The sequence below is a fragment of the Schistocerca piceifrons genome, chromosome 4 (assembly GCF_021461385.2).
Source record: "Schistocerca piceifrons isolate TAMUIC-IGC-003096 chromosome 4, iqSchPice1.1, whole genome shotgun sequence".
Lineage (NCBI taxonomy): Eukaryota > Metazoa > Arthropoda > Insecta > Orthoptera > Acrididae > Schistocerca > Schistocerca piceifrons.
Window position 1 is genome coordinate 508,406,586 of NC_060141.1, and position 14,697 is coordinate 508,421,282.

Here is a 14,697-nt window from a genome sequence, read left to right on the forward strand (position 1 = left end):
TATTAATTTTAATGTTTCCTTTCTGGTAACAGGAATTCTGAGTATGACTTCACTCTGCTGGATCAGTTCATTGGGTGGCTACAGAAGTTAGGAATTTCTCCAGGCTTTGAGTTGATGGGTAATCCTGGTCATTTGTTTAATGACTTTGACAATGCAACTCAGGTTCATATGTGGCAAGATCTAATAGAAAATATAATTCGAAGATATGTTGGTAAGTATTGTAATGCAACAGTTTGAATAATCACGTAATGATAGTAATTGAAGATTATTTGTGGTAGGGAGACTCAAGGAGTAGCATGAGCATTACCAGTAATATTAGTACCGTTAATATGTTTAGAAGCATTTATAATTTTTTTGAAAGCATATAGTTCTCAAATATTTTAGAAAAAAATTTGTTTAGTCATGTTTGAAACTCCAACTGATGTTCAGTTTCAAGTGAGGAGAAAAACAGCTATTTATCAATCAAAACAGTTGTGATGACTGATCTGATCTTAATTATTAACAGTACATATGATGTGTCTCAGATGTCTGTGATGACTAAATTCTGTCTTGGGGAGAGAAAAAAATAAGCATCCGAAATGATGTGTAGAAATGGAACAACTCATAACAGAGGAAGTCGTATCTGATCTGCATGTAAAGATGCTTCAGCTATGCAATAACAAGGCTGGGAAATGTAATGTTATGTGGCAAACTTTACTCTAAATAAAGAGAATGATAATTGGAACATAAATAGAAAATCATGCTAAGTAAGATTGTAATAGAGAAATGAAGGATGAAGAGGCCTGTGTAAGTTAGGACCAAGTGGATGGAAATAACCTGGTGTTGGAAAGAACCTAGTATGTGCTGGAGGGAGTGTTTCCATCTCTGGGGAGAGACTTCAGCTGACCCAAGTGGTTTGACAGACAACAAAGTCCTTGTTATTATGTTCAATATACTTTCAGTGGTATATACAATTTATCTGGTGTAGATGGTTCATCTGTCACCATTCATTCTCACTGAAATTTCAGGGGTATTATGTCGAAATGAAATTCTGGTCAGTATATGGGTTATTTAGATTTAAAACATACATGCTCTCCCAGGCCCCTTGATAATGTATGTTTTGTTGGGTGGTTACAGGTAGGGTGCATAGAACAGATTTCACTGTGTACAACCTATTATTTCACCTTGTTCTTCTTACTAATTTGTGTTTCATCAAATTAATAAGTACCAGTTTGACTCTCATAAAATGGTTCAAATGGCTCTGAGCACTATGCAACTTAACTTCTGAGGTCATCAGTCGCCTAGAACTTAGAACTAATTAAACCTAACTAACCTAAGGACATCACACACATTCATGCCCGAGGCAGGATTCGAACCTGCGACCGTAGCGGTCGCTCGGCTCCAGACTGTAGCGCCTAGAACCACATGGCCACTACGGCCAGCAACTCTCATAAATGTCCCTCTACTGAGAAGTTCCTCTTTGCAGAGCCACACATTATAATGTATCATGTTGGCATATTCTGAAACAATTCCAGAAAATTTGATTGCATGGTCATAATACTTGGGAAACCAAAATATTTGGAGGGAATGACATCCTGTTACATTATGGAAGAGGGTGTGAGAGAGACACACTCAAAAATGTTGGTACAAAATACAATGTTGATAATGCTTCATTTAAAAGGCTGCACTTACCTGAGTGGACAATTGACATTATGGGGCTTTGCGTAGCTAGCCAACAGAGAGGACAGCTATGAAACATCAGGAATTGGCAAGAAAGTGAATTACTGGTGGGTTCCTCTCCCCCACCCCCCCCTCCCCCTCCCCACCATGCATTCAATAATCAGCCGATCTCAGCAACCATTTATGTTACATTCAATCTACACAGCATGCTAACACATGTCTGAGAGATGAGTACATCTATATCAGCAACATAATTGTACTCTACAAACTAATAAAGTTACAGCATATCTAAATTAGACAGACAATAGACAGTAAATTATTAAGATTGACAGCTGCCAAATGCATGAAGCTGCAGAGCCATGTAATACCTTAAATTAAAAATCTCAGTTGGAGCTATTATGTATTAAAATATGACAACTGGCCTCATGGTTTGTCTACGTGGATCAAAATAATATAATAACAAACCTTAAACATGCCAGTGACACAACATAGACAGTAATACACATATAAGGCGATCGGTACAACTTACCTCATTCCTGTCCCCTTAAATCATAAGGTAATACAGTTTAGTTAGGAACATTGCCATTTTGTTAGAGAGGATGTTACACAATTCTTATTACAGGCTTCTAGTCACTGGAGAGGATACTTAGTACATAAAACTTTGATAAGGAACCCATATCTGGAAATGTACCATTTTGATATAAAATAAGTTTGAAGATTGGATCACTTTCAAATCACTTACTTCATGGTATGCCACAAACTGAGAAGAGGCCTTTGTCATCAGTCCCTGTGGTAATAATGAAATCACATACAACTTTTGCCCAGCTACAGCAGTGGCTGCAAGAAACTGGTATGTTTGCATCTAGGAGGGTTGACTGTAGTACAAAATGATGCAAGAGACAATCAGATGAACAGTTCCATCAGATAGCTTGTTTAAAGGCAATGTTAGAACATATCGTGAAGTGGTGAGGTGGTGCAGAGGTTACCACACTGAACTCGCATTCGGGATGACATGACCTCATTGGGATTTGTCGCAGCTAGTCGAGCAGGCAGCTGTGAAATATCAGGAGGTGGCAGGGAAATGGTAGACAATGGATAGCTAAGGCTTCCAGCAGCCTCATTGGTGCACAAAGTGTGAAGGTCAAATTTCTGTCCAGCCTTCCAGATTTAGGTTCTCTCTGACTTCCTTAAGCTAATTAAAGCAAATGTCAGGATGGACCCTTTGAAAAGACATGGTTGATTTCGTTTGCCAGCCATCCCTAATCCAAGCTACTGCTCTGTCTCTAATGACTTCATTGTCAATAGGACATTAAACCATATTCTCCCTCCCACCTTATCACATAACGTACTTGCATCAACAGCATAATTTAAAGAGAAATCTTTATTGTGTAATTCAGTTTATCAGCACCTGACAGAGATTGGAAAGGGCATCATTGCCAGCCAGTTGAATCATGCAATATCCAGATTTGTGAGGCATTCAGTGTGACTGTGGCTCAATGTTGGACTGCATGAGAAAGTGAGGACAGATGTTGTTGTCATCAGGGTTCCAGTCAACAACATCTGACGATGACAAGGGACGAGCATCATCTCGTGGACCAAGCACATTGTAACCTCTTCACATCAACACCTTCCATCTGAGAACAAGTAATGGATTCCCTTCAGCATTCTGTGACTAGCAGCATCTGGACAGAGAATTAAAATCAAGTGTGTAAGTGACCATTAATACTAAAACAATAAAACATAAATGGCTGAGTTTGGATTGGTGCCATCAATCCGGAATTATGGATGGGTAATGAACAGCATTGTATTGTGTTCAGTGACAAATTGTTGTCGTGCGCTACCCTGGATGACCAAAATTGTGGAAAAAAATAAATATAAGCTTATGTTTTGCTACTACCATACCAATATTATCTTCAGAATTAAGGTATTGGTAATTATTTATTATTGTCGTATAGTTTTCTTTGTGGCCATCATAGGTAGCGCAGCAAAAATGTATTGCAAACCGACATTGAAATAGGATAGACTGCTTCTCACCACATAGAGGAGGCACTGAGTAACAGACATGTACATGTAAAAAGCACTGGACACAGTCCTTCCTCAGATGTAGAAAAACACACACACAAAACCATATAAGCACGACTCAAACACACAGCCACTGTTGTTTCTAGGTGCTGAGGCCCAAATATGGTGAGCAGTGATCTTGGCTGGGCATGTGGGGGGGTTACATGTGAGGTGTTGGGTGGGGAGGAGGAGGAGGAAAAGAAGTAGCAGGGTAGGGGTAGAGTAAGGTGCTGCCTTTGGGTTTTTTGGATGGAGCAGGTGGGGGGAAAGGGGGAGGATCATTCAAGTGCACTGGGAGGGGGGGAGAGATACAAGGCATGTCTGATGCTGGACTGTATCAGGAAGGGAATAGATGCAGTTGGCCACTAACTAGTGAAGCTTGGGGCCAGGGGGTCAAAGGACTGAAGGATACATTGTAGAGAGATTTCCCACATGCATAGTTTAGAAAAGCTAGTGTTAATGGGAAGAATCCAGCTGCCACAGGCTGTGAAGCAGTCACTGAAGTCAAGTACATCATGTTGTGTGGCAAGCTCAGCATCTGTGTGATCCACGTCTCTTGACCACAGTGTAGCAGTGGTCATTTACACAGACAGACAGCTCATTAGTGACCGTGCCCAGGTAGAATGCCACACAGCATTTTCAGCTACATTGGTCAACTGACACTTTCACAAGGCATTTTATTGGGTAGGAGATGCTTATGATACAACTGGACTAGGTGGTATTGGGATGATGTATGGGATAAGTCTTGGGATCTTGGTGTATTACAGGGGTCCGCAGCTTGTGGTCCCGTGGTCGCGTTCTCGCTTCCTGAGCACGGGGTCCTGAGTTCGATTCCCGGCGGGGATGGGGATTTTCACCTGCCTCGAGATCACTGTTTGTGCTGTCCTCATCATTTCATCATCATTCATGAATGTGGTGAGACTGGACTGAGCAAAGGTTGGGAATTTTTACGGGCGCTGATAACCGCGCAGTTGAGCACCCCACAAACCAAACATCATCATTATCATGTTACAGGGATATGACTTACCTTAGAAGATAGGTTAAGGAAAGGCAAACCCATGTCTGTAGCATTTGTAGATTTAGAAAAAGCTTTCAACAATGTTGACTAGAATACGCTTTTTCAAATTTTGAAGTTGGCAGGTGTAAAATACAGAGAGCAAAAGACTATTTACAATTTGTACAGAAACCAGATGGCAGTTATAAGAGTCAAGGGGCAGGAAAGAGAAGCAGTTATTGAGAAGGGAGTGAGACAGGGTTGTAGCCTATCCCTGACATTATTCAGTCTGTATATTGAGCAAGCAGTAAAGGAAACAAAAGAAAAATTTGGAGTAGGAATTAAAATCCAAGGAGAAGAAATAAAAACTTTGAGTTTTTCCAATGATATTGTAATTCTTCAGAGACAGCAAAGAACCTGGAAGAGCAGCTGAACAGAGTGGACAGTATCTTGAAAGGAGGCTATAAGATAAACATCAACAAAAGCAAAATGAGGATAATGGAATGTAGTTGAATTAAATCAAGTGATACGGGGGAAATCAGACTAGGAAATGAGACACTTAAAGTAGTAGATGAGTTTTGCTATTTGTGGAGCAAAATAACTGATGATGGTCAAAGTAGAGAGGATATAAAATGTAGACTGGCTATGGCAAGGAAAGTGTTTCTGAAGGGGAGAAATTTGTTAACATTGAATATAGATTTAAGTGTCAAGAAGTATTTTCTGGAAGTATTTGTATGGAGTGTAGCCATGCATGGAATTGAAACATGGACAATAAATAGTTTGGACAAGAAGAGAATAGAAGCTTTCAAACTGTTGTGCTACAGAAGAATGCTGAAGATTAGACAGGTAGATCACGTAACTAATGAGGAGGTACTGAATAGAATTGGGGAGAAGAGAAATTTGCTGTAGAACTTGACTAGAAGACAGGATTGGTTGGTAGCACAGGTTCTGAGGCATCAAGAGATTGCCAATTTAATATTGGAGGGAAGTGTGGAGGGTAAAAATCGTAGAGAGAGATCAAGAGATGAATACTTCAGCAGATTCAGAAGGTTGTAGGTTGCAGTAGTTATTCTGAGATGAAGATGCTAGCACAGGATAGAATAGCATGGAGAGCTGCATCAAACCAGTCTCTGGAGTGAACACCACAACAACAACAACAACAACAACAACATGAGCCATGGTACAAGAGCTCAGGAACAGAGATGGAATAGGGATGAACAGGGATATTTTACAGGTTGAGTGGGTAGATGAATACCACTGTTGGTGGGGTGTAGATGATATTGGGCAAGAAATTTCTCATTTCAGGGTATGGTGAGAGAGAGTCAAAAATCTCACAGAGAGGATGATTCAGTTGTTCCAGTCTTGGGTGGTATTGAGTCATGAGGGGGCACTTCTTTGTGCCTGTCAGTGGGTGTATGGGGGATGGTAGTTGACTGGAGAGAGAATTGCAGTTTGCGAAGACCTGAGCAAGACCATTGGCTTATTTGGAGAGAGACTGCTCTTCACTGCACATGTGTTGATCATTAGTGGCTAGGCTGTACTGAAGGAATTTCTTGGCGTCGAATGGGTTGTGGCTGTCGAAAAGGAGGAATGGGTGAATGGTAGGTCTGATGTGGTCAGAGGTACTGATGTAGCATCATTGAGGTGGAGGTCAACATCATGGGAGTTGTCTTGTTGAGCTGAGGAAGACCAGCTGAAGTGGATGGGGAGAAGGTGCTTGAGTTTCTGGAGGAGTGTGGGTAGGGTACCTTCACCCTTGGCCCAGATAATGAAGATATCATCAGTGAATCTGAAGTAGATGAGGGATTCGAGTGACTATTTATTCACAATTACAACGTATTATTTGGGATGTTAACACAGGCTGTACAACTCACATTTTTGTAGATAATGATAAATTTGTATATTAATTATTATTCCAGATACTTATAAACATTACAAAAAATGCTAATACTGTAGAAATGCTAATACTACAGAAATATTAATACTACTATTTTCTACCACTACAGAACTACTATAAACACTGTTAAACTGTTACTCAACTATTAATACTACCGTTGGTGCTACAGATTCTGTTCTTTTTACTTTCATGTACTAGGGTGCTTCTAAACTACATACATCTTGCACACTAAGTGGAATAGTTTTATCTTCCAGCATTCTATCAAATTCTTCCTACAGTTGTACTGGTTGTTATCTTACTCGTTTCTTAGCTGACTCAAAAATTGTTTGTGGAATCTTACGTTGTATATTGTGGTAGGACAACACTCACCAAGTGTTTTTGAATGGGAATAATATGACCAGTTCCAGCGCAATTCCATCAAGAATTATTTTTCAGTAGCTGCTGAAAGATTACACACTGCATATCTCGTTTGTCTATGGCAGGGATGGCCACGGCGTGCCAAACTGCATGCGTGTACAGATGTGCTGCATGCGTGCCATCCAGGGCTCAGTCCGCCTCGCCACTACTCAGCTTTCCTCGGTCTTTCGCAGCACTGCTCGGCACGGCGCGACATTAGACTAGCTGTGCGATGCGACATCTTTTCATCCGGCATAGGGTGCATTAGTTGATTCATAGTGGCAGCCATGTTTATTCCTCGCTATTTGTTAGCGATTCGTAGGAAGTTTATAAGTACTGTACAGTGGTTGTTGCAATGGAACACACGCTCACAGAGAGGCGGGGTAGTGACACAGCGTCACGAGCCTTCAGAGCTGAATGGGAACTGCAATATTTCTTCGAAGAAAAGAATGAAAATTCTCAATGTCTATTATGCAGTCGCATACTCGCTGGGCACCGCAAATTTGCAATAGAACCACAAAGGACTTAATAATTTAGTTGGGTTGATAGATCAAACAAGTTGGCAGAATGAAGAAGACGTAATGTTATGCAGCGAGATGGACCGAACGCGAGTACCACTTACAAATCTTTGTGTTTCTGATGTTTGTATTTGTACATATTTATCGTTAAAATTCGAATTTAGAGTTCACTCAATTTTTGTTTCCTTTCTTTAGCCTGCAACCGAACATACCGACCTGTCTTTAAGAGCAAGCTACAAAACAGCACTCAAAATTTCAAGAGCAAATAAGCCTTTCAGTGATGGTGATTTCATCAAGGAGTGTATTGTTGAGGCGGTGGAACTCTTGACGCCACTGGAAGTAAAGAAGTGTAGTGAAATTAGTCTTTCCAGACAGACAATAGCTCGCCGCATAGCTGGTATGGCAGCGGATGTTTACAGGCAGTTAATTGATAGTGCCTGCAAGTTTATTGCATTCTCGATTGCTTTGGACGAGTCAACCAACATTTCGGACACAGCACAACTAGCGATTTATGTTGGTGGAGTCGACACAAATTTGCATGTGATGGAAGAACTGTTAGATTTAGTACCAATGAAACACACAACAAGGGGTACCGACTTGCAAAAGCAGTTGAAGAGGCAGTTGAAGCCGTTGGCCTGAATTGGAAAATGTTAGTTTCAGTCACCATGGATGGAGCGCCAGCAATTCGAGGTGCTCAAAATGGGCTTGTAGCATTGTTGCGTAAAAAACTAGGATGATAGACAGAAGATTTGTATGGAATTCATTGTTTTGTACACCAAGAAGCTCTTTGTGCTAAGTATGCAAATTTGGAGCACATGATGAAGTTGGTAGTCACCATAGTACATTTTTTGAAGTCGCGTGGCTTAGTACACAGTCAGTTTCAACAGTTTCTCATGGAACTGAACGAAGAGTATGGAGATGTTATTTACAACTGGGAAATACGTTGGTTAAGTCGAGGATCATGCCTCAAAAGATTTTTCAATTTAAGACCCGCTATTGTTGAGTTCCTGAAGGAAAAAGGAAAGGCAGAGCCAAAATTAGAAGATCCAAAATGGATTGTAGACCTCGCCTTTTTTGTTGATCTGACTGCACACTTGAACGCTCTCAATAAGACTCTGCAAGGTGAGTAGCAGCTTATTTCTGATCTGATGAAAAAAGTGGATGCATTTAATAAGAAACTTGCATTGTGGAAGGAACAACTTCTGAAAATGAATACGCCCATTGCCCTACGCTCTCTAAAGTCAGAGAGAACGCAACTTCTGACGAATTCGTTTCTGTGTTGGGGGAACTATAGGCACAATTTTCCAAACGTTTTCAGGACACTGTCAGTCTGACATCTGTTTTTGAACCATTTTCTAGACCCTTTGCTGTTTCAGTTGAAAGTACCCCAGTGCATTTGCAAATGGAATTGATCGATCTGCAGTGTAATTCCCGTTTAAAGGACAAATGTTTTTACGTAAAAACTGTCCAGGAATTTTACGAAGGTTTTCCTCAGGAAGAGTTTCCCCGTGTCCACAATGAGGTTGCAAAAGTTATATCGGTGTTAGGATTGACATACGTGTGCGAAAGGTTTATTTCAATTATGAAATTAAGTAAGTCAGGATTACGTGGCAATCTGAGTGATGAAAATATGAGAAACTGTCTGTGTTTGTCTGTGTACCGTCAGTTTGTGCTGGATATGTACTTTATTATGTCTACAGTGAACAAAAAATAATTAAATTAATGGTGATAATTTTGTTGTATTTGTCATATGTTTTGTTGAGAATTGCGGTTTTTGCAAATTTTGTACAGTAGTTCCAGAATATAAAATTTGCTTGTTTCACATGTAGTTGGAATAACTTATTCCACATCATACTGCATGCTGTAGACTACTTTCAAGTCTGTTTCTATATCTCAGCTTAAATTCTGTAAGAATTTTATGAGTGATGATGTGAGAAGCACGATATTGTTGGTGTAATGCAGTTTCAAACCCAGCGTTATTGTTATTTTTCTGTAGGTGTACAAACAGCCAACAAAGATTCAGTATTGCTCTACATGATGTGTTGTACAGAGCTTAATATTATCAGATGTCGTAATATGAAACTAAGCCACATGCTAGCAGGGCGGTGTTCCTTACATGTTTGCACTGTTGCGTGTGGCGTGTTCGTAGTTCTGCGCATGCACGTGCAGTCAACTGGTGTGGCAGTGGGGGACGTGTGCCGTCAGAAGGGAGCAATCTGCACGCGTGCGAAACCTCAGCACGAGTGCATGCACGCATGCCGCATTCTTGGCCATCCCTGGTCTAGGGGTTTTTCGTAGTTTTGTCTGCAAAATAATCTTTCCAATATCAAGCATGGCCTGGGTTTTCTTCTGATTAAAATAAACTCCACTGGATCTGAAATACTTTCAGCTAAAAATTATATTTATTCATATTTTTTTGTTAGGAACTACATCATTTTCACTCTCAACAATTGATAATCTAAATCCATTAGATTACTCTTGTCACAAAAGCACGTCCGTTTTCTCCCAATATTGACAAAGAAGTGTTGGGCAAGCTATCATGTGCCCGGAAGTTGCAGACATTCCTGCTTCCTAGATTCTTTGGTCTACTGAACTTATAAACTCCATAATTAAATAAACTAAACACATTTTCTGGCAACATAATACTATAATGAAATTACCTAACTATTTACTGGGGGCATCATCCTTTTCACTTCAGATAAACTATATCTCTGACATTTGATTATATTACAATAGCCCACCAGGACTTACAAGTGTACCCTGGTCCACTTGTCATTCCGATACAGAAATTACATCACTGTCTTGGCTTGTATACAACTTTTTATCACAACTCTAGTAAATTGTTCATTCTTACATCACCCATTGACTCCCTCCTTTGTCTCACAAAATAAATTATGTAAACACATATATCGGTTTGTTGCCCAGAAACTTACTATAAAATAATAACAAAGTTAAAACTTTTCTCATATTAGAATAACTCCTATATCATCACTGATGTTACAAAAGTATTTCAGTTCAACAATACTATCCTCTCACGAACCTTGTAGATTATGTGATAGATGTCACAATTGACAGGTGAAATAAGCCAACATAAAGTATCTGTTCTGTATCTCACCAATTTAGTATTGGAGGGCAGCGTGGATGGTAAAAATCATAGAAGGAGACCAAGAGATGAATACACTAAGCAGATTCAGAAGGATGTAGGTTGCAGTAGGTACTGGGAGATGAAGAAACTTGCACAGGATAGAGTAGCATGGAGAGCTGCATCAAACCAGTCTCAGGACTGAAGACCACCACAACAAAAACAACAACAACAACAAAGTATCTGTGCTGTGTGATCAACACAGCCAAATAAAAATGGTTATTCATGGCGAACATGATGTGAAACAAAAGCACACTTACATATACAAGAAAGTATAGTCTATTACCTATAGAACATATTTTATGAGCATTATGGGCTATTTAAGTGAATGAGAAAGATTTCCAAAATTATGAGATTTGCTATTCTCAAACTGTCGGGGTGGATGACATGTATTGTCTCCTAGCATCATCAGTAAAATAAAATCCCTCATTTATCAAGTTTACATATTTTGCAATTCATTAAATACTGTACAATTACTTAAACAAGCACGTTGGAATCATGAAATCTAATCTTATAACAGAATTAAGTGACAATAAGCCTAGATACAACACCATTTTGCATGAGATATATTACATGGCCTCAGTATGGTGATTGCAATTTGTTCCTGTGACTTAAGCTCACAGCATTTCATTTTTACAGTAAAATTATTTCCAGATAAAGGCATGTTTGTAGGCTCAATTTGCCCTTTTATCAATATATGGCTTCAAAGAAACAACTTTCCTAAGGCCAAACAGCTTTCTCGACTTGGGATATACTAATCGGTATGCATTTGGATGGGGGTTCTCAATAATATCAAATGCCCCAATGTAAATATCAAAAAAACTTCTTGAATTCTGCTGTTAGTAGCTTTGATCGATCGTGGGATTTCACTTAAGACATGGTCGCCTACTCTGCCTACTTCTAGCTTCACCTAGTTTATTCATGGTTTTCTTTACAATCTCTTCACGTCCTTTCATTGATATTAAGGCACATTGTGGAAAGTCTATTAATTCAGAAATAAGATTCACTGGTCTGAGATGAAACATAATTTCATATGGTGAAAATCCAGTAGAGCTGTGCTGCAAGCTGTTCATTATATCCTCAAAGTCGTTTACATGGTCGGACCAAATAGGGTGTTTGTGACTACAATACGTCCTTCAAAGTCTCCCCATTTCCCTCATGTACCTTTCTGCTGGGTTTGAAGATGGGTTGTACAAGGATATCAAGATGTGTTTTGTGTTAGTTTTTTCCATGAATGTTTTCCAGTTTTTTGAAACAAATTATGAGCCATTATCAGATAGTATGGCTTTAGGTTTCCGTATGCTGTTGAAGTAATCTCTCTCAATCTTTGTAATGATCTCTTTACTCATAGCTTTTTGAACAGGATAAAGTTTAACTATTTTGGAAAATACATCAACCGTGATGAATATAAAACAATGACCATCTTTACTTTTAGGTAAGGACCATAAAAGTCTACAGCTACTAAATCTAATGGCTTATCTAGAATAATGTTCCTCATTTCTCCCTGACATGTTCTGTTACTTTTTTTTACTCTTTGACATTTGTCATATGTTGATATTTCATTCCTCACCTTCTTTACCATGTTATAAAAGTAGATGTTTTCTTGTAACTTTTGTACACATTTCTGTATTCCACAGTGACCATAACTTTCATGGGTGTACTTTATTACTTGTCTGCCTCACACTCTGGCCAACATAGCTTCCAATTGTCAGAGTCCACATCTGTTCTTCTAAAGAGTGTTCCCTTAAAGACCTTATAGTATTTGTCAAGTTTATCATACCCTCTTTTGCCTAAACAGTCCTTAACCAATTTCCAAGTAGGATCGTTATTTTATCCCCTCCTGATGTTATTGCAAAGTGTCCTTGTGAGCTTTTCATCTTGGATTCCCTTCATGTATCTTATTTTAAATTCTTTTTCTTCCTCTTGATCAAAGATTTCCTCATCTCCTCCTACTGGTAACCTGGATAAAGCATCAGCTACTACATTTTCTGACCCATTAAGATACTCAATTTCATAGTCAAACTGTTGCATGAACATTGCCCACCTGGTTAATCTATTATGATATAGTCTACACTCCTGTAAATAACTTAAAGCTTTGTGGTCTGAATACACTTTTATCTTGTGTCCTAACAGGTATGTTTTAAATTTTGTAAACACCCAGTGTACCACAAGTAATTCTTTTTCTGTGACTGTGTAATATCTCTCATGTTTAAGTAACATTCTACTGGCAAATGCAATAGTACAATGAAGATTTTTTTCCATTCACGACTTTCTCCTGAAATAGTTCTGCTCTTAGTCCATAATCGCTACTGTCAGTGTGAAGACAAAATGGCAAACTAAAATCTGGTCTGTGTAAAAGATTGTTCTTACAAAGTTCATTCTTAATTTTCTCGATTGCTTTCTGACACTCTTTGGACCAATTCCATGTAGCATTTTTTCTAAGGAAGTTGCTGAAACATGTTACATTAAGGCATTGTCCATTTATAAATTTTTGATGGAATCCACAGATTCCATAGAAAGATTTCAATTGTTTTTGGTTTCTAGGAGATGGAAAGTTAACAATAGATTTTATTTTCTCAGGGTCTGCACTTATTCCTTCCTTAGTAATGACATGACCTAAAAATTTGAGTTCTGACACACCAAATTTACATTTTTCTAGTTTTAATGTCATTCCCCTTCTTCTGTGTTTTTCACACACCTTTTTCAATAACTTCAAATGATCCTCCCAACTTTGATTTGACACTAATACATCATCTACATAAATGGTTAATTCTGACACAACTTCTTGGCCAAGTACATAGTCTAGTGCTCTTATAAATTCTACGACTGATGAGTTTAATCCGAAAGGTACTACACAATATTAGTAACATCTCCCATTGTATAAGGAAACAGTATACTTTCTAGAACTAATTGCAAGAGGTACTTGATGAAAACCTGAAGTTAGGTCAAGGCTTGAAATAATTTGGATATTTTTAAATTTATATAACAACTCATCGATGTTCTCTGGATGGCCAGTTTCTCTGTATAAACATTTAACTGTCTGGAATCTAGTACTAATCTGACTTGTCCATTAGGTTTATTTACAATGACCAAGGGATTATTATAAGGGCTTATACTCCTCTCAATGATTTCACACACTTCCATCTTTTGTAATTCTTTCTCCACTGCTACCCTTTTTTAGATTGGAATACTGTACAGTTTTGTAAAGAAAGGTTCATGCAGCTTCAGCTGCAAGGTACATTGGTATCCAATTGCTTTACCTGGTATGTTGCTAAATACATCACTATATTCCCACAAATATAATTACAAATCTTGTTTCTGGTTCTCAGTTAGTTCTCTAGCTTCGGCTACTTTTTCATTTACCAAGTTTTCATACTCTATCTCATCTGTATAAAAATCTATGACATGGCTTTCAATGTACTTACCTTCTTTTGTAAATTCAATACTGTTCACAGTCTTATTCATACATGGCACATTTGATGTAAGAAATTTCGTAGCAATGACTTCACCACATGGTAGAGTCATCATTAATTTCTGTCCTACCCAATCAAATGCTGCACTTACTTTCGTTATCCAAGACATGCATAGGATAAAATCCTCTGTGAGATCAGAAATGGCGAGACACCCATGTGACCATGATACTCCTTCAATTTCAAAAGTAATAAAAGCCTGACTCCTTACTGATTTACTGTGCCTCCCAGTAGTACCTCTTATTTTAATTCCTACTACAGGTAAGTTAGATATAGTGGGAATTAGTGAAGTTCGGTGGCAGGAGGAACAAGACTTTTGGTCAGGTGAATACAGGGTTATAAATACAAAATCAAATAGGGGTAATGCAGGAGTAGGTTTAATAATGAATAAAAAAATTGGAGTGCGGGTAAGCTACTACCAACAGCATAGTGAACGCATTATTGTGGCCAAGGTAGACACGAAGCCCATGCCTACTACAGTAGTACAAGTTTATATGCCAACTAGCTCTACAGATGATGAAGAAATTGATGAAATGTATGATGAGATAAAAGAAATTATT

At 38.7% G+C, this 14,697-nt stretch overlaps 1 protein-coding gene across 6 annotated transcripts in view; it reads left to right on the forward strand.

Annotated features, from left to right (window-relative positions):
• The window catches only part of LOC124796248 (alpha-L-iduronidase), a 232,588-nt gene that overhangs the window by 95,677 nt on the left and 122,214 nt on the right, over positions 1–14,697 (forward strand). For all 6 annotated transcript variants that reach the window (XM_047260344.1, XM_047260348.1, XM_047260349.1 and 3 more), the window contains exon 5: positions 33–211. In XM_047260344.1, the coding sequence (XP_047116300.1) occupies positions 33–211 (179 nt within the window). The remainder of the gene's footprint in view (positions 1–32; positions 212–14,697) is intronic.